General features: G+C 33.7%; 2 protein-coding genes and 1 long non-coding RNA gene across 10 annotated transcripts; 1 reads left to right on the top strand and 2 right to left on the bottom strand.

The window, feature by feature from the left end:
* Positions 1–273: 273 nt before the first annotated feature.
* LOC18428886 (Haloacid dehalogenase-like hydrolase (HAD) superfamily protein) lies at positions 274–12,665 on the top strand. Of its 8 annotated transcripts, XM_011623105.3 has the most exons (8): positions 274–493; positions 588–653; positions 785–882; positions 990–1,027; positions 2,753–2,840; positions 3,882–4,082; positions 11,448–11,513; positions 12,238–12,665. In XM_011623105.3, the coding sequence occupies exons 1-8, from the start codon at positions 436–438 to the stop codon at positions 12,436–12,438; spliced, it is 816 nt and encodes a 271-aa protein (XP_011621407.2). In that variant the 5' UTR covers positions 274–435; the 3' UTR covers positions 12,439–12,665. The 8 variants fall into 7 exon arrangements, 5 of the variants coding, with proteins under 5 accessions (XP_011621407.2, XP_088719394.1, XP_020519761.2 ...); XR_016052977.1 differs by lacking the exon at positions 2,753–2,840; XM_020664102.2 differs by lacking the exon at positions 3,882–4,082.
* A 1,287-nt stretch (positions 12,666–13,952) lies between these two features.
* On the bottom strand, positions 13,953–15,830 carry LOC148782720 (uncharacterized). Its single transcript, XR_016052980.1, has 2 exons — positions 14,276–15,830; positions 13,953–14,102 (listed from the first exon to the last, which is right to left on the bottom strand). It is a non-coding gene; the product is annotated as an uncharacterized LOC148782720 (long non-coding RNA).
* A 484-nt stretch (positions 15,831–16,314) lies between these two features.
* Positions 16,315–17,125, bottom strand: PSAD-2 (photosystem I subunit D-2). The gene has a single exon (XM_006838184.4). It carries the CDS (start codon positions 17,112–17,114, stop codon positions 16,506–16,508), a length of 609 nt encoding a protein of 202 aa, XP_006838247.2. The 5' UTR covers positions 17,115–17,125; the 3' UTR covers positions 16,315–16,505.
* Positions 17,126–20,825: the final 3,700 nt, after the last annotated feature.

Genomic DNA, 20,825 nt, shown 5'->3' with positions numbered 1-20,825 from the left:
TTTTTTTTCATAATCATATATCTCGATGTCAAGTTGATCAATTAGATAATTTTTCAATATTAAAACAACTTTTTTCGATGGATTTTTGAGGTGCATCAGCGGTTCTATATTTTAAGGTTGCAACCTTTTGCGAACTTTTTCCTTTCTAAAAAACAGCCGATGCACCTACCGTCTAGAAACATCCAAAATTGAGGGTCAATTAAATGTGATTTAGACGTCACACAGTTGAGTTTTATAAATAGCGACCGAACGCGATGCCCACTCGTTCTGCTTTCCTCGATCGAATCAACATTTTGAGAAGATTTCGTTCCGTTTCGGCTTTCCATTCTGTTTAGAGTCTCCAAACGAGTCCGAGTCAGCGCGCAATCGTGTCTGAGTCAGGGCCTCAATTCTCAGAAGGAAAAAGCGAAGAACAAACACGTTGTTTCTTCATCAATGGAGGCCCCTAAATCGAAATTCCAGACCGTGTCTTCCTACGATTGCCTGCTTTTTGGTAACCTTCTTCTTCGAATTTTCTTCGTATCCCTGATTGGGCTTTTCTAAGGAATTACGAGCATTTGGATCACGTTTTTTGTGAAATTTTGCAGATCTTGATGATACTCTTTATTCTCCAGCTTTGGGAATTGCCGAGGATTGCAGGAAAAATATTGATGGTGAAAATATCATGTTTCAATTTTAATTGCTTTTCATAGGGATTGCAGAGAGAGATTTTACGAAAATATCAGTATTAGATCAAGAGATCATTTGTCTGATTTTAAATTTTATTTATTTTTCGGTTTTGCAGAGTTCCTTATGAAGAAATGTGGATTAGTGAGAGAGAAAGCGACAAAGCTTAGAGCTGAACTTTTCCTTACTTATGGAAGTTCACTTGCAGGCCTTAGAGTGAGCATTTTACACTCTGAGACTCATACACACATATTCATTAATTGATAATTTCCTTGGAATTTATTTATTTATTTTTTGCTTTTTTTTCTTTAATTTTTTGGTAGACATTGGGTTATGATGTGGATGCTGACGACTATCACAGGTAATTTTCTCTCTCTTTTTTATATATCATTTAATTAATTTAAAATTACATAATTTTTTGGGCATGCTTTCAAAGTCCAGAGGAGAAAATGGAAGTTTTGTTTAATTGAAAAGAAAGTAAAACAAAAAATTAACATTCAAAAGAATTTAAGAAAAATTCACTCCCTTCCTGTTTTAACGAAACTTTGGCAATTGCCACTGCTGTTCCCTAATGAAAATATTTTGTATCAAAATAAATAAAGCCTCACCTCTAAGCTTATGGAAAATTGCACTTCTGGTATTGAAAAACCCTTAAATCAATCATTTCAACTTTAATCATGATCGTTGTGAAAAAAGAATAAGAAGGGGAGTATATATTATAGAAGCTTCGGAAGATCAAACGTTAGAAGAGAAAAATTCAGAGAAAGAAACACACGGAAGGGCTTAATCCAATCAACCAAAGGCTTAATTCAATCAACCAAGAAAGTGAAATACAAGTTCTCTACTTTAACAAGATTTTCTTAAAAGTAAAAAGTTTGTATAAGGCTGAGGCCCTACATGATCAAAGTAAGGCGTACCCTTAATAGTGTCGACATATATCTTGTTAGTATTAGCAATCTTTTTGATGGGCTGAAAGTTCATTTTTATCTTTATTTATTAAATTTAAAGATTAAAAAATGTGGTGCGGTTTGTGTAGAGCCTAGGCTCTAAACAATCAAATTAGAGCCTACCTTCAAAAAGTGTGGAGAAATGTGGTTTCAATATTGGAAATTTTTGTCATAGCCTTAAAATATATTTTTATATTTATTTATAAGGTTTAAAGCTTAAAAAATAGTGTAGATTGACAGATCTATGAAAACTTGAAAATCTTGAAAATTGATGGTCCAAAAATGCGTTACAAAATGCACTATTTCCAAAACTTAAAATCCATTTTTTTTCTCCTGTCCATACATCTTGATATTGAGATGATCAATTTGAAGATATTTGGGCATCAAAACAACCTCTTATAGGGAAATTTTTGAGGTAGGCTCAAATTTGATTGTTTAGAGCCTTGAGTCATATAAACTTTTTGTGTAGGTCAAGCAAATCTATGAACGCTTAAAAATCTTGAAAATTTACGGCCTAGATAAGATCACTATTTTCAAGACTTCAAATCTATTTTTTCTCACCTCCATACATCTCGAGGTCTTGATAAAATTAAGGGTTTTTCAACATCGAAACAACTTCTTCTAGAGAATTTTTGAAGTATGCTTTAATTTGATAGTTTAGGGCCTCACTAAACTTATTCCTTTTCTTAAAAGTTAAATATTTTTTAAGGACAAAATATATATAAGGTTGCAACCTTAAATATAGAATTACAATGCACCTCAAAAATCCTTCGGAAAAGGTTGTTTTAATATTGAAAAACTCTGTAATTGATCATCTCGACATCCAGATGTATCAATGTAAAAAAACATAAGATTTTGAGTTTCAAAAATAGTGCATCTTGCAACACATTATCTAGATCGTATATTTTCACGATTTTCATATATTTATAGATCTATTTAATTTTAACTATTTTTAAAGTTTAAAATTTTATAATTCGATAAAAAAATAGATGTTTAGATAATCCTAAGAAGTTTTTATGCAAAAATTAAATGTGTGCCTTAATTGGATTGTTTAAGGATACAACCTAAACCAAACCCTTTTTTTAATTTGTTTTAAAAGCAATATTGCGAGTATTGCTGACAGGGTTTTTGAGTGGCAGTAACGTGCACGGTCCATTACCTTACCAAGTCATCAAACCTGATCCGAAACTAAGGGCGGTCCTACAAAGCATCACGCAAAGAAAGCTGGTAATCTAATATCAAAAAAATCCTCTCTCTCCCCCCCTCTCTCTCTCTCTCTCTCTCTCTCTCTCTCTCTCTCTTATATAAGCATGCATGGTCCTATAGGACCAATCTTTTGATGATAATGTTTTCAAATAAATAACAATGAAGGAACCCACTTCTATAACCTTTAAATGGAGTAGTGCCGTTATAGAATGACTTAAAATAATTTTCTTGCATACATGTTTACAATATTTATTTCTTTTATCAGTGTCATCGTGCAAATTCAAACAAAAGGAACCTGTCTCTTGGTGATGTAAATTATTTTGATCACAAGTACTTTTATTTATGAATGGTTGACGTTTGTATATGTGTCCACTTATACTGTACAAGGCGCATTTTAAAATTTTGCTGCAATATGTAGTTTTGGTATCGATAACGGATAAAAATATAGGTTCAACCTTAATCGTAAAATTTTAAAATCTAAAAACAGTGCGGATCGAGCAAAATCTATAAAAATCTTGAAAATAGACCGTCTAGATAATTTGTTACAAGATGTACTAATTTTAGAACTTTGAATTTTTTTTTTTTTTTTTTTTGAAAAATTGTTTCATGCGGGCTGGACCACAATATACGATCCCAAGGTGTAAAGCATTCATCTTAAAGATAGATGCGAATAGGTGGTCATCTAAAATTAATCGAAACTAACGATCCAAATATTTTCTTAATATTTTTTTTTCAAATTTATTTATTTATTCATATTCATGATCTCCATGTTAAGGATTACATGTTTTTAAATATTAAGTCCAAAAATCCATCTCAAAAATAGATTTTTAAGAAGTGACTCAATTCTACATGGACTCATAGAAACCGTGTCATTTTTTATATCCATAAATCTCAAAGTTGAGATGATCAATTAGAAAGTTTTCCAACTTCCAAACATTCATTTCTACTAGATTTTTTAGGTTCATCTTACTTTTACAGTGTAAAGTTACAACATTATATAAACTTTTTCCTTTATGAATCCAAAGAAATTCAATGCCCATAAAACTTCATTATCTGTGTCAGGTGTTTACAAATTCGGATAGGGCGCATGCCATGAAGGTTCTAATGAGGCTGAATTTGGAAGATTGCTTTGAGCAAATCATATGCTTTGAGTCTCTTAATCCCCATATTTCCATGTCTAGAGAGGTCCCTGTGGTTCTAAAGCCATCCAAGGAAGCAATGCAAATTGCCATCAAATTAGCACAGGCAGATCCACACAAAACTGTAAGTCCCCTATTTCCTTTAGAAAAAGCTTTTGGTAATTACTACTTGAACAAACTAACAAAATCCATCCGTATAGGAAGTAAATAGTTTACACAAATACCCTGATTAGAGGTCACAAATTCTACAAGCAAAGAAATAAGCTGGGGATTGTATACAATGAGAGCACTTACCTTTGATACAAGGAGGTCACAATTACTTACAATCATTAGATGTCAAATCTGATAGTTTGGAGGTGTCACAAAATTCAAAAAAATTAATTGTAACCATCTTGTACCAAAGATAAATAGTTTGATTGTGTATTTTTCTACTAGGCAGTACAATATGTATGCTTGATAAGAAAAACTTCAAATAGTAGGGAGGCATGCAAAGCATTTCACATAGCGCTTTGAAATACTTTTAAGAGTTTTCAATTTGAATGCAGCGTTAATATATTTAGTTTGTTTAATTTTTAAGTCATTAATTTTCATACAATTTTTAAATTCTCATTTTTATTTTTATCAATATTGTTTAATTTTATTTTGTAATTTCAATCATATATATATATATATATATATATATATATACACGCCGATTTGGTAGTGGAAACAAGTTTTGTACGTTTCCAAAAAGAAAGAAAAAATGAATGAATGAATAAATAAATAAACAACTACGTAAAAATTTCTTATTGTATATAATTGTTTTCTTATTATTTTTGAGTTTCTAATTGTTTTTCCTCCCATTTTCTATTTCTTCTTCATCGTTTATTTTTAGTGAAAAGCAAAATCAATTAATAGAATAAGACAAATTTAGATAGACTTTAGTTTTTTTTTTTCTTGGTTAATTGTGATTAGATTAAGATAAACAATGAGAGGCCTATCACCAAGACTATCTAACATAATAATGTTAATCTATTTGGTTACAGAGGGCTATGTGTTTTGGTTGGGAAAGGGAAGCGCCTTGGCTCCTCATCTGAGTTAGCGGAAGTCTTCGATGGTATTTTTTTAAATAAAGATTACAATATTTTAAAAAAATATAAGTAAAAATATATCTGTACATAAAGAGCCTATTTGAACGACAATTACTTTTGTCTAGAATAAACTATCTTATCTGAAATTAATATATTAGGAATAATATTATTTTGTTGTTTGGTTGGTATTTATGTCGTAGGATGCATATAGAATGGGGTCGGGGTCGTGGTGGTAGCACCATTTGTGTCTCAACTAAGGCCTTCCATTCTCCCTTAACGCATTAAAAAACTACGAACGATTTCAAAAAACGGGTAGAGGCTCGTCATCCTCATTGAATTACCAATATATATATATATATATATATGAAAAAAGCTGGGATTAGCCCACTAGCTCACATGAACTTATGAGCCCAACGGCCCAGATTGAATCTAGGCCGATTTGATGATCACAGATGTCCGGTAGTGATTAAATTTTATTGTTTTTCTACAGGTCCAAATCACTGAAAATTTTAAGTGTGTGTTCTTCTCATCAAGGCGCACAGAATAAAAATATAAAAAAATTTATTCATGAAAAATAAAATGGCCAAAATACCCACTGAAACTTTTTTGGGGTATTTTGGTCAATTTATTTCATGTAAAATATTTTTTTGATATTTTTTGGAGATTTACTAATTTTTGATAAATTCACACCTAAAATTTTAAGTAATTTGGATTTGTAGAAAAAAAAAAAAATTCAAACACTACCGGACGTCCGTCATCGTCAGATCGACTCATATTCAATCTGGACCATTGGATTCATATGTTCATATGAATTAGTAAACTAATTACAGCTTTTTCCTCTACATATATATATATATATATATATATATATATATATATATATATATATATATATATATATATATGAACATTTTCACCAAGTTTCAATTGTATTCCCTTATTTACTTAAAATCCGTGGATTGATATAGACGGTGGATGTTGAGTCATAATACCCGACTATACTTCACCTGAGTATTAAGACCATATTCATGCCAAGTATAGAATATTTTCCGCAAATCCTTAAGGTTTTATTTTATCTAATTCGTAAACCATTGGAACCGGTGTTTTAAAAAACGGCGAGTCAAACCAGACTCGCCCGGTTCGACTTGAAAACACGTGTGCCCGTGCCGGTTCCAACCAAAAATCGGGAACCACCCGGGTTCTAAAGTGGAACCGCTGGTTCTATCCGGTTCAGCTCGGTTCACACACGTAATGCAGGACATACACGTGCGAGCGTGCCCCACGCACACTCACACGCGCATAGAATATTTTCTGCAAATCCTTAAGGTTTTATTTCATCTAATTCATAAACCATTGGAACCAATGTTTTAAAAAACGGCAAGTCGAATCGGACTCGCCCGGTTCTACTTGAAAACACGCGTGCCCATGCCGGTTCCAACCAAAAACCGGGAACCGCCCGGGTTTTAGAGTGGAACCGCCAGTTCCCATCCGGTTCTATCCGATTCAGCCCGGTTCACACACGTGCAAGCGTGCCCCACACACACTCACACACGCACATGTGTGTCCAAGCGCATGTGCAAGCGTGCCCCACGTACACTCACACGCGCACACTTGTGTCCAAGCACACGTGCGAGCGTGCCCCACGCACTCACACGTGCACACGTGTATCCAAGCGCACGTGTGACCATGCCCCCTCGCACACTCACGTGTATCCAAACGCACGTGTGAGGTTGCCCTAATATTTTTACACACATTTTATAATTCATATTGTATAGGTATTTATATACCAAAGTTGAATACCCATCTTTCGATGTGGGATAATTCCCAAACATCATTAAATGAAAACGAAATATAAATATAGTCTATTAATCAGCAATTTACAATCACATGTAGTTAGATGGCTTGATGGTTATGATTTTACGTTTTTTACTTGAGGTCCCAAGGTTGAATCCCCTTGGGCATGTATTCCATTCGAATCCCCTTGGGTATGTGTTGCATTTTTGTTGTGTATATAGTGGTTGGTATAAATATAAATTTTTTTGTAAATAATATAAAAGACAAAAAAAATGAAAAATAAAAAAATTAATTTTTTATATAACAGTTAATTTTTGTTGTATATAGTGGTATAATTATTTTTGTAAATAATATGAAAGGTATAATAAAAATAAAAATTTTATTCTATTTGAAATCTCCATCTTTCTACTAACAATCTCTTTTACTAAATTTATTATAGAAACCTAAAAAAATAAATTTTTGAAAAATTGAAGTGTTATTTCCAAAATTTGTACGCATTTTATTAATTTTTACATTGATAACTAAATCTTTTATTTTATTTATGAATCTTTACATTATAAATCATGTAATGTACTATTTTTCTTACAGTTGTCAATAATACATTTTAAATTAGATAATATTATAAAATATTTTTAATTTGTTATTATTTGTCTAATAAAATAATTATAAAATGTAAACTAATAATTATAATTTCAGTATATAATATTATAATTAGTGAGGTTGTAATAATTTTGGATTATAGTTAGTTAGGCTGTAATAGTTTGGGTTTTTTTAGCGGGTTAGGGTTTTTCGCCAAAACGAGATTTTAATGGCCATTCTTTCATTGATTAGTCTACTCTTTATAATTGTCCATTATAATTATATATTTTATCCATGATAATTCTATGATTTTTTTTTATGTAATGCAAATTTAATAGTTAAAATAAGTTTATATAGAGAAAGAACATCTCAATATTCACAAATTGATAAAAAAAATGAAAGTTATTAATATAGTACCCTCAGTTTTTATTGGATTCCTAAAAAAAACATTTATAATGAATTTTAATAATTTTTTCGGATTTTTTTGAAGCTTTAATCTGATCGATTCAGCCGATTCCTGATCCGGATCGATTTTTGAGGTGCCCCATCTGGGTCACTGATCCGCTTTTTAAACCATTGATTGGAACCATCAATTATGCATGATAGGAATAAAAAAGGATTAACGCATAATACTCTTACAATTTATTATTATTGCCCACATGGGAGTAGGGTTGGGAATGGATCGGGTTGGAGCTGGGTCAACCCCCACCCCGACCTCGCTATTTATAAGTTGGATCCAGACTGGTCTCAATTGGACCGGACCCAAAATTGGATCTACTCCAAGTCAACTGGATGCAGACCCGAACCCCGACCCATCAGATCGGGTTGGGTCCGGGTCCATAAATAGCAATATGAAAAATATAGTATATATTTTATATACTGAGTCAGGTCAGGTTGACTTGGACCCAACCCAACAAGATCTAAGCTGGATCCAGGCTGGAGTCAGATCAAGGTCAAATGGATTTAGATCTAAGTTCAGATCTGGACCCGGTGTGGTCGACCCATCGGGTCCACTGTTCTACACAACCCAATTCCCACCCCTACATGTGAGGTGCCTTCATTTTTCATACAGAAGAAGCAACTTGAGGTTTCTCATGATATATTTTAATGAGACATTTTTTCCCACGTTGGAACTTTCTTGCTATTGCCGTAGGAAATTTAAAAAATGGCACAACAACAACAAAATAAGAAAATGTATATTAAAGTAAAAAGGGAAAACAAGAAACATAAATAAAAGGTAAGTGTTTATATATGGTTGAGGCACTAAACAATCAAATTAGGGTGCACCTTAAAAATTCATTAGTACATATTGTGTTTCAATGTCGAAAAACCTTAGAAATCAATCATCACGACCTCGAGATGTATAGACATGAAAAAAAATAGATTTCAAGCCTAGGAAATAATGCATCTTGTAATGCATTAGCTGGGCCATCAATTTTCAATATTTTCAAACGTTTATAAATTTGCACGATCTACAATATTTTTGAATATTTAAATTTTATAATTTGATAAGAAGATAAATTTTTAGGCTATCACAGATATTTCCTTGTAAAATTTATCTTTCAACACTATTTAAAGTACGCCTTACTTTGATTTTTCTGAGCCTCAACCTTATACAAACCTCACCCTAATTAAAATAACATTAATTTTTCTGAGCCTCAACCTTATACAAACCTCACCCTAATTAAAATAACATTAATGTATTGGTAATAAAGTGACATTATTATTGTGAGTGTTGGTGACACGAAAACCAGTGCTTTTGGCGTTTTATCACGTTGGATTTTTGTGACCTTTAAAGGCCTCATGAGATCTTGTATGAGCATTGTATATGATGAATCATAAACTCAGTGAGAGTGTGATCCTCTTATAGACCATACTAAGCAAATGCAATTTGCTGATACTCAAACTATGCTTGACGTGCTAAGCCAACAAATTTGAAAAACCCAAAATACCTGGGTATAGAGATATAATCAATGAGCGTTTAGTAGGTTAGCCTTTAATGAGGTTGGAGTATGCTCGGATGAGAGACGAGGGACTATGTGACCCTTGTTTGTGATGAATAGTCTATAGAGACAGGGCGAAAACATCATCGTTATATCATCACACGGCATGTACATAGATAGTCGTATTAAAATAGTAATCCACCATTGAGGGTGAAGCGTGTACATGTGCGAGAGATTATCCCTATGCAACATAGAGTCATGATTGCATCATAGTATGGCCGATCATGATTTGTCTCTAGGGGAGAATCTGAAATCTATAGACTGGGATTACATCCTCTAGCCCATTGATTGACTGACTTTGGTGGTCCAATCCTGAGCCCCTGTAGTGGACTGTGAGTCATGGAAACTGCTGGGTCAGTTTGAAAAAGCTAGTGTGGATCGTGGTCCACAGTTGAAGGCGGAGTGCTTCTATGCGTTGACTAAATCCTAGACTTATTCGAATCCGATTCCCATAAAAATTAATTTAATTTAATTAATTTAATGTTATTTTATTTTTTTAGAATGTTTATTTGAATTTTTATGAATATTTTGATAAAATAAACAAATAGGTTTTTTTATTTTTTCTAAAATATGTGGGACCGTCCATAATTATTAGAGGCCCATTTAAATCACATGAGATAATTGGATAGGGCCCATGAGGCCACCAAAGGGTAGCACCCTCCCACTCATAAGGAATTACCTTTTTTTTGCTAAATATGGGGAGAGGCATCTCATACTAGTTGGCTTTCCTTTTGTGGAAAAAAGCCTATTTGCATTAAAGGAATGAAACATATGGGTTTAGAAAATCTTGATAATCAAGAAGGTTTGATTGAGAAATAAGGAATGAATATTTACTATTAGAGAAAGTAAAGAAATATTTTTCTTATTTAACTTATTTGATAGGAATAGGTTTAGGAAGGAGATGATAAGGTTCTAATATATTTCTTAGCATCTTGATGGTGGATTTAGAGAATGGATGGCTGACATCTCTTATCCCACAAGTCTTCTTATATTGATGGTCAAGATTTGCTCATACGATTTTATGGCAAACCCTGATGCATAAAAAATCTATAAAATGGATCATTTTCTTCCTTTGTCTCTAGACTCCTTACTTTCTCTCTCTAAAATAGAAGGGGCACGCCCAAGCTAGGCAAGGTTAAGCGTGAATATTTGGTTATGTGATTTTGTGGGCAGCAAAAGGATCATCCCTAAGTAGTAGTTTTTTTCCCTCTTTTCTTAATTTCTATATCTTATAAGGATCAAGCCAAGAGGCTTGAATTAGGCTTAATCATTGAGGCTTTAGGTGACTGGCTCTAGATTGGGATCCATATGCATTGTTTGAGTTTTGCCACAAGAAAGAGAAATCAAGAGACCGATCAAAAATCTTGAATACTATCGGAAGAAAGAGACTCGGTATGGGGTGTACTAAACTCAATTGACATAATTTCCGGCACCCTCTTTTGTTTCTTCCATATTTATATATTAAGTCTTTTATTCCCAGACATAGGTTGGGTATTTTCTTTGTTATTGAAAGAAAGGTTTTCAATGGCTTCAAGTTCTTGAGATCTTATTGTATTATTTTCTTTTATTTTATTTGAAGTTGTTATATTGTAAAAGGACTTCTTGTGAGTGATCTAAGCCGTGAAGAAAAAGAAAAGAATTTAAAAAGAAAGAAAAAAATATATTATATATTTCGGCTAGATCACATGTGTCCTTTCATATCCTATGTTCTAGGGATTCGTTTGAGGAAAATTGTTCCAGGCGTCGGGGGATGCATTTCTACATTTGTGCATCCCCGAAGTATAAAGCAGCCATCGTAAACAGGCGGTTCATCTAAAAACAGTTAAAACTAACCGTCCAAATGATTTCTTCATAAAATTATTATTTGTAAATTTAAAATTTTATTTATTTTATCATATTCATGATCTTCATGTTAGAGATCATGTCCTTAAAAATTGGGTCAAAAAATCCATCTCAAATATATTTTTAATAATAAGAGACTCATTTCTACATGGACTCATATAAACCTTGTCCTTAGTCGAATTCATTTTATAATTTTTGCAGTTATTTTTTGATGATGGTGGCCGGAATATTTCAGCTGGTAAAGCATGTGGCCTTGTGACTGTCCAGGTAAGGGAAATGCCTCCATCTTGGCTACAAATTTTATCTTTAAAATCAAAAAATTTATAGCTCTTCACTGAGTAAGAACATGGAAGATTGAATCTTTTGAGTCACTTTTTAACAAATGGAAGCTTTGAAGCTTCCTTCCTAATGTCAAATGTTAGATAAAATAATAGTTTTCTTACTTAGAGATTCAATACCATGTTATTTTCCAAATTTTGATTTAAATTTCATCAGAATTAAAACTAAATCCTGGCAAGTGAATTATTTCGTTGAGGGAAACATTGTTTCTAGAATATTCCCACACCTTGCACATATAGAAAGGAAAAGAAAATAAGCTCACCAAGACCCTTTAAATATGATCTAGATAGAACCTTCATTTAGTTGTTTTATTGAGGGTGGCAGCGGGTCGGGCTAAAAATAAATGAAGAAAAATAAAAGAAAAACAATAAAAAAAAATAGGGTCGAAGCAGACCAATGCTAGCCCTTGCCTAGCCCTTAGGTCATAGTTCGTGGCTCAGGCCCTACGTTTTCGTGGTTAGGCTGCCAGGCCCATTGTCAGCCCAATATTTTATGAACTGAAATTTGGGGATCTCAAACTTAAAACAGATGTTAGTGAAAAATAACCAAAATTTGGGAACTAACGGAACCAAATCAAAATTTTTATTGAACCCAAGCTTCTTTGAATCACGATTCATTGCCCAAACTAAAATTTGAATTTTTGGTATCCAAGGTGGGAGGATCAGCAGATGCTCGGGGAGCGGACTATATTATTGAAAGCATCCACGACCTACAACAAACGATTCCACAAATTTGGGTAAATTACAACAAAAAAGAAATCACCCAAGACATCCTCACAAGAGACCGTCGTGCTTTAGCACACACAGGGAGCCAAATCAACCTAACCATTGCACCCTCTCCGGTGGAAGCTTGATTTCCTCTATGCAAAACAAGGGGTGAGCCCTAATAGCCAACGGTTCTGGTGTTTTAGAGTTACCCTTGATTGTAGGATCTGATCCCAAGCTTGTATAGTTTGTATTTTTTTTTTGAGTATGATGTAGAGTGTATAGTTAACAAACTTGTGCGGCTTAACACTCAAATAAATAATTGTACTTTTGTGGCTTAACATTCAAATAAATAATTGTACTTGTGTGGGTATCATACCTGACCCCAATTAGAATTAGTTAGGAATAGGCTTTAAGGAGCATGACTTGTGTTGCTATGGTTTACTTGTAGTCAATAGGCTATGTGGTGAGTCCCTACAACTCAAATACAAAAACAAAAGACTCGCCTTTACTTTACTTATACATTAAGCAATGGAACGTGCGTCGTATGTTTTAACTCGTATATAAAACGTTTATAGGTGAAAATGAACAATGATTTCGTCTACTCTCATAAGCATTCAAACTTCATCGCACGGTCACAGTTGTCTGGTAGTCTTTCAATTTTCATTTTTTTTTTTACAAGTAGGAATGAACTGAAATTTGAAGCGTGTGTAAATTTTAGTGAGACGCATCTAATAAAAATATTGAAAAAAGAATTAATAAAATATAAATTGACCAAAATACCTCCGTAATTTTTTGGGGGTATTTTGATCAATTTTTATTTTACGAATTGTTTTTTCATATTTTTATTAGGTATATCTCACTAAGATATACACACGTTCTAAATTTCAAGTAATTTGGATTTTTAGAAAAAAACAATGAAAAATGAAATACTACCGGACTACTGTGATCGTACGATGAAATTTGGATAGTGATGAAAGTAGGTGAAATTACTATTCATTCTCGCCTATAGACGTTGGGAAGAGTTTTCCTACTATTTTTATGGGCAAAAATAGGTTCTTCTATAGGCGTTGAGAAGAGTTTTCCTACTATTTTTATAGGCAAAAATAATAAGCTGCTGAAAAGTTATTGTTAAAGAGAGATTCATGGTTCAATTCTATGTTCAAATTCTAGTGCTTTATCAAAAAATGTAAAAGGTTTAACAAATGCCTTTAACATAAGCATTTTATATACATATGAATAGTTTTTAAAGCACATTAGAAGTTCTCACGGAAAACTAACCAAAAAAGGGAAATTGGGACTCTTTTTCCCTACATTAAAAAACTCCCATTCTCTTTCTGTCTCATTTCCATTTTTTCTCTTCTCAATGGTGAAACCCAAATGAATTGACCAATAAATTTCTTTCATTTCTCTTATCTTGCTCCGGCGAAATCAAACAGTTAAAACATCAATTTTTCTGTAGTAAGTTGAGAGCGGTTAATAGTCATTTTGTAAAAAACTTGAAGAGCTCCATAAGAAGTACTTATATGTAAACTTTAGTTGCCTTTGCACTTGTGCAAATAATACTAACAAAATCAAATATTAGTATATGTACATAGAAAAATAACAACCTAATATTGAATAGAGAACGCTCAACTTTTGAGTGGTCAAGCAAAGAAAATGATTTAAAGAAATAGGTATATAAACATGTATGCAAGTTGATATTATACAGAGCTAAGAGAACAATAATTTATGGCTTTTCCAACTTGAATATAACACCATAGCCTAATGTGAAATATGGTTGTGAGGTGATAGCGCTAAGCAGGCTACATTTCTGAAAAATCACAGCAATGGAATGAGATGAAAACCCAAACTCGAAACTCTCACATTGTCTTGAACTCTCTCTCTCTCTCTCTCTCTCGTAATAACATTACTAATTTTTTAAAATTAGCAAAGATACATTACTAAAAAAATTTCTAGACAATAAAAAAATAGAAAAGTTCTTACCAATAGTACATCATGGCTCATCCCCGATTTAACCGAGTCATTTTCCTAACCCCACCTCTTCTCACAGACACAAAAGAGTGGGCTTCAATTCTCTTTAATCCACTGCCATCTCCGTCTTTCTCACCCAAACTCATATTTCCTTTGTGTATGCGTTGAGTCTATCTCAAGAAGTGAATTCAAATATCTCTCTCTAACAACCCTTACAAATACAAATGTTAATGTCATAATGAGTTGTGATGAATGTGTTTATAGAACAAATTATATGTTTGATCCATAAAAAACAATCTACTTAATAATATTTTATGTATCTAAACTTAAGGGATCTACTTTTGCATTAGTACTTTAAAAAGAAAAAAGTTGAAATTTAAGTTTTTAGTAGAACTTTGTGGTGAGGGATGATATATCCAAGGGAACATAGATCAACTTATATGATTACATTAGTTGTATTAGTTGGGTCAGTTATAGCAGTATACCATTAAGGGTGGGAAGGAGTTGTGGGCCGTGCCAGCATTGGCCTTGAGCTGGCCCAGCCCTTGTCCCCATGGATTGGCCCAACCCTGGGCCTAGCTTTATTAGGGCTAAGCTAGGGCCGGACTAGACTAAAAATAAATGAAAGAAAACAAAAGAAGAAACAAGATAAAAGGAGTGCCAAGCCGAGTCGAACCGGGCCGCCACGGCCCTCAGGCCACAATTTGTGGCCTAGGCCTTACTTTTTTGGGCCGGGGCAGGCCACCCATGGCATTGCTAACCCTATATACCATTTCATGACCTTTTAAGTTTCGGTGACTTTTATAAGTATTGCACCCGAACCTCTTATCCAAGCTCTTATTCCATTTCTCCTCACGTACCACATGGTTCCCAAACCTATGTACCGAAGCTCTGATTCCATTCTGTATATCGGCAATGAACCTCTGTTCCCAAGTTTGAAGCTGAGAATATATATTTTGACTAACACGTGCTACATGAGCCTACTCGTACTATATATATATATATAGGGATTGTATACAATGAGACCATTTACTTTTGGAAAAAGTTTATATAAGGCTACAATCTTATAATATAGAGCTACGGATGCACTAAATCCATCTGAAAAGGTAGTTTTAATGTTGAAAAACCTTTTGATTATTTTTCGATATCAAGATGTATGGCCATAAAAAATAAAAAGATTTTAAGTCTAAGAAATAGTGCATTTTACAACATATTATCTACACTGCCCACTTTCAAGATTTTCATAAAATTTTTATAAATAGATATAAAAATAGATTTTGAGATAATCCTAATAACATTTTACATTAAAATTATATACCATGATAAAATTTGAAAGTGCACCTTACTTCTACAGCTACGGATGCATCTGTATGCCAACTGCACCCGTTACTTTTTATACAAAGTGGTCACAATTCTTTGCAACCATTTGATGTGAAATTTGATTGCTTGAATGTGTCACAAAGTTCAAAAAAATTTCTTTTGAAATTTGAACTTGGTCTACGAATGCATCTGTATGCCAACTGCACCCGTTACCTTTTATACAAAGTGGTCACAATTCTTTACAACCATTTGATGTGAAATTTGATTGCTTGAATGTGTCACAAGTTCAAAAAAATTTCTTTTAAAATTTGAACTTGGTCAATGGAATAATTGCAGCCACCCAACTTTACATCTAATGGTCAAGATTATTGTGAATAAAATGTAAATGATCTCATTTCATGCTTTCCCTTGGATATAATAGATTCTTGGTAGTTTTTAATCCAGTGGTGAGTTGACTAGGAATAACCCCAGTCAATCATTGAATGGCTGCAATTATTTACGTTTGGTGCAAAGTGGTCCCATTAATCTTGACTATTGGATGTAAAATTGAGTGGCTGCAATTATTTCACTAACCAAGCTCAAACTTCAAAAGACCAATATGACCACCTTGTATCAGTAAATGGTACTTGCCGAGTCCACCGGGTTTTAAAAATGCTAATTCTTGACAAAAACACATAAACCTAAATGCAGATTCTTGGCAAACACACATAAACCTATGGGCAAATCGAAGCTTAAACCAACTGCGAGTCTTGACTTGCATGAATAGTATTACATATGAGATAGAGCACCCCAAAGAAAACAAGTAAAACGCAGCAAATAATTCAGCTAAAATGAAAAACACAACCCAACCATTATACATACTTTCATATGTCCATGCTTGATCTTGATCTATCCATGTTCACCAAATCCAACCACACAAAGCTTAAACGTCATAAACCTGTTTCCCGGTGAACTTGACCTCAATCGGGCTTATGTTCTTTCCGACAGACCTGAAATTCAGACCCACTCCCTGTCGACCCGGGTTCACCTTCTCAGGGTACACCCCATCCTTAGGGTGCAAGTATTGCACCTCACCATTAGGAAAAACCCTATAAAACTGATATTTGATCTTATACTTAGACCTCAGTCTGGTTCCAAGGGCTAAACATTGTTCCTTTCGAGCTAATTTTAAGAGGTTGGGTCCCTCTCGCATAATTGCAGCTCCACCGGTTGGCATTTCAAAGATTTGCTCTTTCGGTGAATCCCATGTTATTACGTAGAATTCTTCGACTTGGGCCTTTCGTAGGAGGCCCCCCGTGCTTCCACCGAAGATGGGAGATGGTGTGTTGGGGTCGAGGGTGGGTGGGGTGAATCCGACAGGGGCTTCAGGCGCGGCTTTCTCTTCAGTGGTGGCGGCAACGATCGGCTTTGATCGGATAGATTGGTTTGAGAGGGGGGTGGCTCGTTGAAAGAGGGAGGGCGAGGAGGTGGATCTTGGTTTTAGAGAGGGGATTTTGGGGGGTAGGAGGGCTGCTTGGGCTGCCATGGCCATGATGGTGGTGGTTGCGGTGGTGGTGGCTGCGGCGGAGGGAATATGTTGGAGTATGTGTTTCGAGTGGAAGGGAGTTTGGAGAGTGGAAGTGGAGGGAGGGAGGGAATATGAGGTGAGGTGTGGATAAGGTGATCTTCCGATGAGCCAATGGGAGGTTCAGGTTCGGCTACCTCTCTTACCCACAACTAAATTCTCTTCCCTCTCTCTCTTCCTCTCTTTATATGTATTTACTTTTGCTCGGTTCATGTATAATCATTGGACCCGGTCCATGTAGAAATGAGTCTCCTCTTGAAAAACTATTTTTGAGACGGAATTTTTCCCTTAATTTTTAAGGACGTATAATATCAAAGGAGATTATGGATATGAAAAAAATAATTAAATTTTACAAATTAAAAATAATAATTCTATGAAAAAAACATTTGGACCTTTAAGTTCAAGTTTTTTAAAATAGACTAGACTACATATTTGTATCAATCTTTAAAATGAATGCTTTATACCTTGAGAGCTGCAAATGTAGAAATGCGATTCTCCAAAACAATTTTCCATTATCATTTATCGCTTGGTTTCCCCTCTCTCTCTCTTCATTTATCGCCTGATATTTCTCACTCTCTATAGAGAATCATCCTATGTTGTACAAGGGAAGTTGTTTTGCATAATAAAAACTTGAGAACATTATCAATATCCCCTAAATGAACTTTATAGACATCTTCCGCTCAATACTTTTAATATCACACTCTAGAACCAAATTTCGTTTTTTGCATTTAACACCTCTATTAAAAAAAAAAAAAAAAAAGAGAGTCTAAAATGTCTTTCTCCTCTCTCCTTTCTCTACCCACCCTCTCTTTTTTCTCTCTCTACCAGCCGTCTCTCTTTATCTCTCAACCTACCCTCTCTCTCTACCCGTCCTCTCTCTGTCTCTCTTTTTCTACCCAAATTTACTGAACTTCTTTTTTTAGAGAGAGAAACCATGAAGTTATTTTTTTTTTTGTGGGAAAAATAATTTTAAGTGCTCATAAGCAAATGAAACCCTAATGTTCAGTTTCTTTGCAACTTAAGATAAAAAATCATGCATTTTTTTTGTTTGTTGTGAACTTCAATCTCTCTCTCTATCTATCTCTCTCTCCATTTAATAGACAAGGAGTTAAGGAAACTAAAAGAATTACATCATATTCACTCTTAAATGAAACTGATGAAAACGTCTCTCTAATTTTTCAATCGTCACAGTAAATAAAAAAAATTTGAAAAGAAAGAGAAAGAGAGATAGAGGATGGGTAGCGAGGGGGTAGAGAGAAGGTGGTAGAAAGAGAGAGAGGGGATAGAGGGAGGGTGGGTAGAGAGAGAGTGAGGGAGAAGGCGGGTAGAGAGAGAGGATGGGTAGAGAGAGTCAGAGAGGAGTAGAACATTTTAGTCTCATTTTTTTTTTTACGTTTTTTATTAAGGGGTCAATAAAAAAAAAACAGTATTTGGGTCTTGGATGTGATACTAAAAGTATTGAGGGAGAGGATATCTACAAAGTTCATTTTGGGGTATCTATAATTTTCTCTAAAAAATTCATAAAATGTTTAAAAATCATACACATTTCAAATACGCTTTGTGAAATAATTTTTTTTTTCTGCTTTTCGAGCATCAGTGAAAATTGGCTTAGGAAACACAAAAGCAATACAACTTTTTTCATGAGAATACGAGAAGAGATGCATTTTGGTCATAATCCTAAAATAAATTTTGGAGGTTTTTATGCATTTTGCTTCGTAACACAAAAGCAATGCAATTTTAAACTTTTTCTTTTTTTCCACATCTATATATATTGATGTCGAGATGATCAATTAGTGGGGTTTTAACTTTCAAAATAACATTTTTTGATGGATTTTCGAGGTGTGCCTTCTTTTTTGCAGTTTAAGGTTACAACCTTATATAAATTTTTTCCTTATCAAACTACCCATTGGAGTGAACTACCATTTGCAACTATTTCAAGACATGATCATGTGAGTTTTGATGTGTATTTTAAAATTAAATCAACAGATATTGGTAGAATGTTCAATAGTTCATCTCTCATTAGTATTGGATAAATTCCTAAACTTATTTAGACAATAAAGTGCATGCCTGACTAGAGAAATGTGCTTTAGGTGACTGAACAATAACTTACAATGAATCACCAAAATTCACCAATAGTGGACAAGTTCTACAAACAAAAAGGATAAATTTACGTGCATATTTCTGTGAATTAATTTTATTTAAAAAAAGGTTTCCTCCATTTCTATTATTATAGTTATACCCTATTTCATTTTTTTTAAAAAAAACAACCAAATTGATCCTATTTAGAACCATCAAGTTGTGAAGTTCAACTCTAAGATGAATACTTCCCTAAGTTTGGCCTACATTCCTCCATCATGTGCCCCCCGGGCGTATGAGAGCAACATAGTGAAGGTAATATAGAGTCTATGATGCTCTTTATATAATACTAAAACTTGATGCTTAATATTTTTACATGTAACACTTTTAGATAGAAGTTTCTACAACTCTTACTGACTGTCACAACCACAATTTTGAACTTATAAAAACTCAAATATCACTGAAAATGAAAGAATTGCAATTCTATAGAGTCTCCAAATCATAAAAACAAATACAATGCTCATATAGAAGAAAACTACACCACTTAACACATACACTTACAAATAGACTTTGCATAAGCTTTCGTTTCAACATAAACCAAACTCCAAACTTCACATAATCAACTTTTTATGACATAAAATATTAATAAACTTAAAGTTAAAACAAATAAGTGTAAAGTAATGAGGGGAAGCCAATGGTCAATCGTTTCGTACCCAGTTTACACAAGCAGACCTTTTAACAATTGAATTTTATCCCATGAATGATAGTACAAATAACTATAAAACACAAGGATACCTTTTAACAATTGAATTTTATCCCATGAATGATAGTACAAATAACTATAAAACACAAGGATATCATTTATGAAGAATGATATCATTTATGAAGTGGAAAGCGTACACGCATTTGAAATCAATGATTTAAAAATCGCCGACCCGATCTAAAACTCAGATCAACAACTTAATTTTATCCCATGAATGATAGCACAAATAACTTATGAAGTGAAAAACTTACACACACTTATAACCAATAATTTAAAAATCGCCGACTTGATCCGAAACTGGGCGATTCAACAGATCAGGTATCAGTGAGACCATTCCGAATTCACAAACAAAACGGGATTGTTTTACCAATATTATACCACGTGTCAAAAACCTATACTACGTGTCAATGTAAATAAACACCAAAACCCCCAGCCTAAGAACAAACCCCGCTATAGCGAGGCAGTTCACAAACACAAGCCCCAACCTCATGCAAGGACTTCCTCTCAGGCCCTCATATGGGTTTGATTTATAGGTACTGCGACAATCCTAAATCTTCGATGCGGGATTGTTTCTTCTTTAAATAGTAAAACTATCATACGAACTTAATGGGCATGCATAAGGGCACCATAGAAGTGGTGAAAAAGACCGTGTGTAACTGTAGAATCACAATATACACGTAATCCCTTAGGTAAAAAAGCTTATTTATGGAGTACTTTTAGATCTAAAATATTTTCTTTTTGAACAATAAAAAAATATCTAAAATATTATATTCCACTTTACAGTATATCAATATTTATTAAAATAAAAAATAAAGAAAAAGGCATTTTGAGTTCCTAAG

This window comes from Amborella trichopoda, chromosome 3 (genome assembly GCF_054954075.1).
Source record: "Amborella trichopoda isolate Santa Cruz 75 chromosome 3, AtrichopodaSantaCruz75HAP2 v2.0, whole genome shotgun sequence".
Taxonomy (NCBI): domain Eukaryota; kingdom Viridiplantae; phylum Streptophyta; class Magnoliopsida; order Amborellales; family Amborellaceae; genus Amborella; species Amborella trichopoda.
This window is presented reverse-complemented; position numbering and strand designations above follow the sequence as displayed.

Bases quoted from the DNA above. Each gene is read 5' to 3' on its own strand.
- PSAD-2 (XM_006838184.4), bottom strand. From the start codon at position 17,114: ATGGCCATGGCAGCCCAAGCAGCCCTCCTACCCCCCAAAATCCCCTCT.
- LOC18428886 (XM_011623105.3), top strand. From the start codon at position 436: ATGGAGGCCCCTAAATCGAAATTCCAGACCGTGTCTTCCTACGATTGC. The intron at 1,028-2,752 runs GTAATTTTCTCT...TTTGAGTGGCAG, and splicing joins GATGCTGACGACTATCACAG to TAACGTGCACGGTCCATTAC. The intron at 2,841-3,881 runs GTAATCTAATAT...TATCTGTGTCAG, and splicing joins GCATCACGCAAAGAAAGCTG to GTGTTTACAAATTCGGATAG.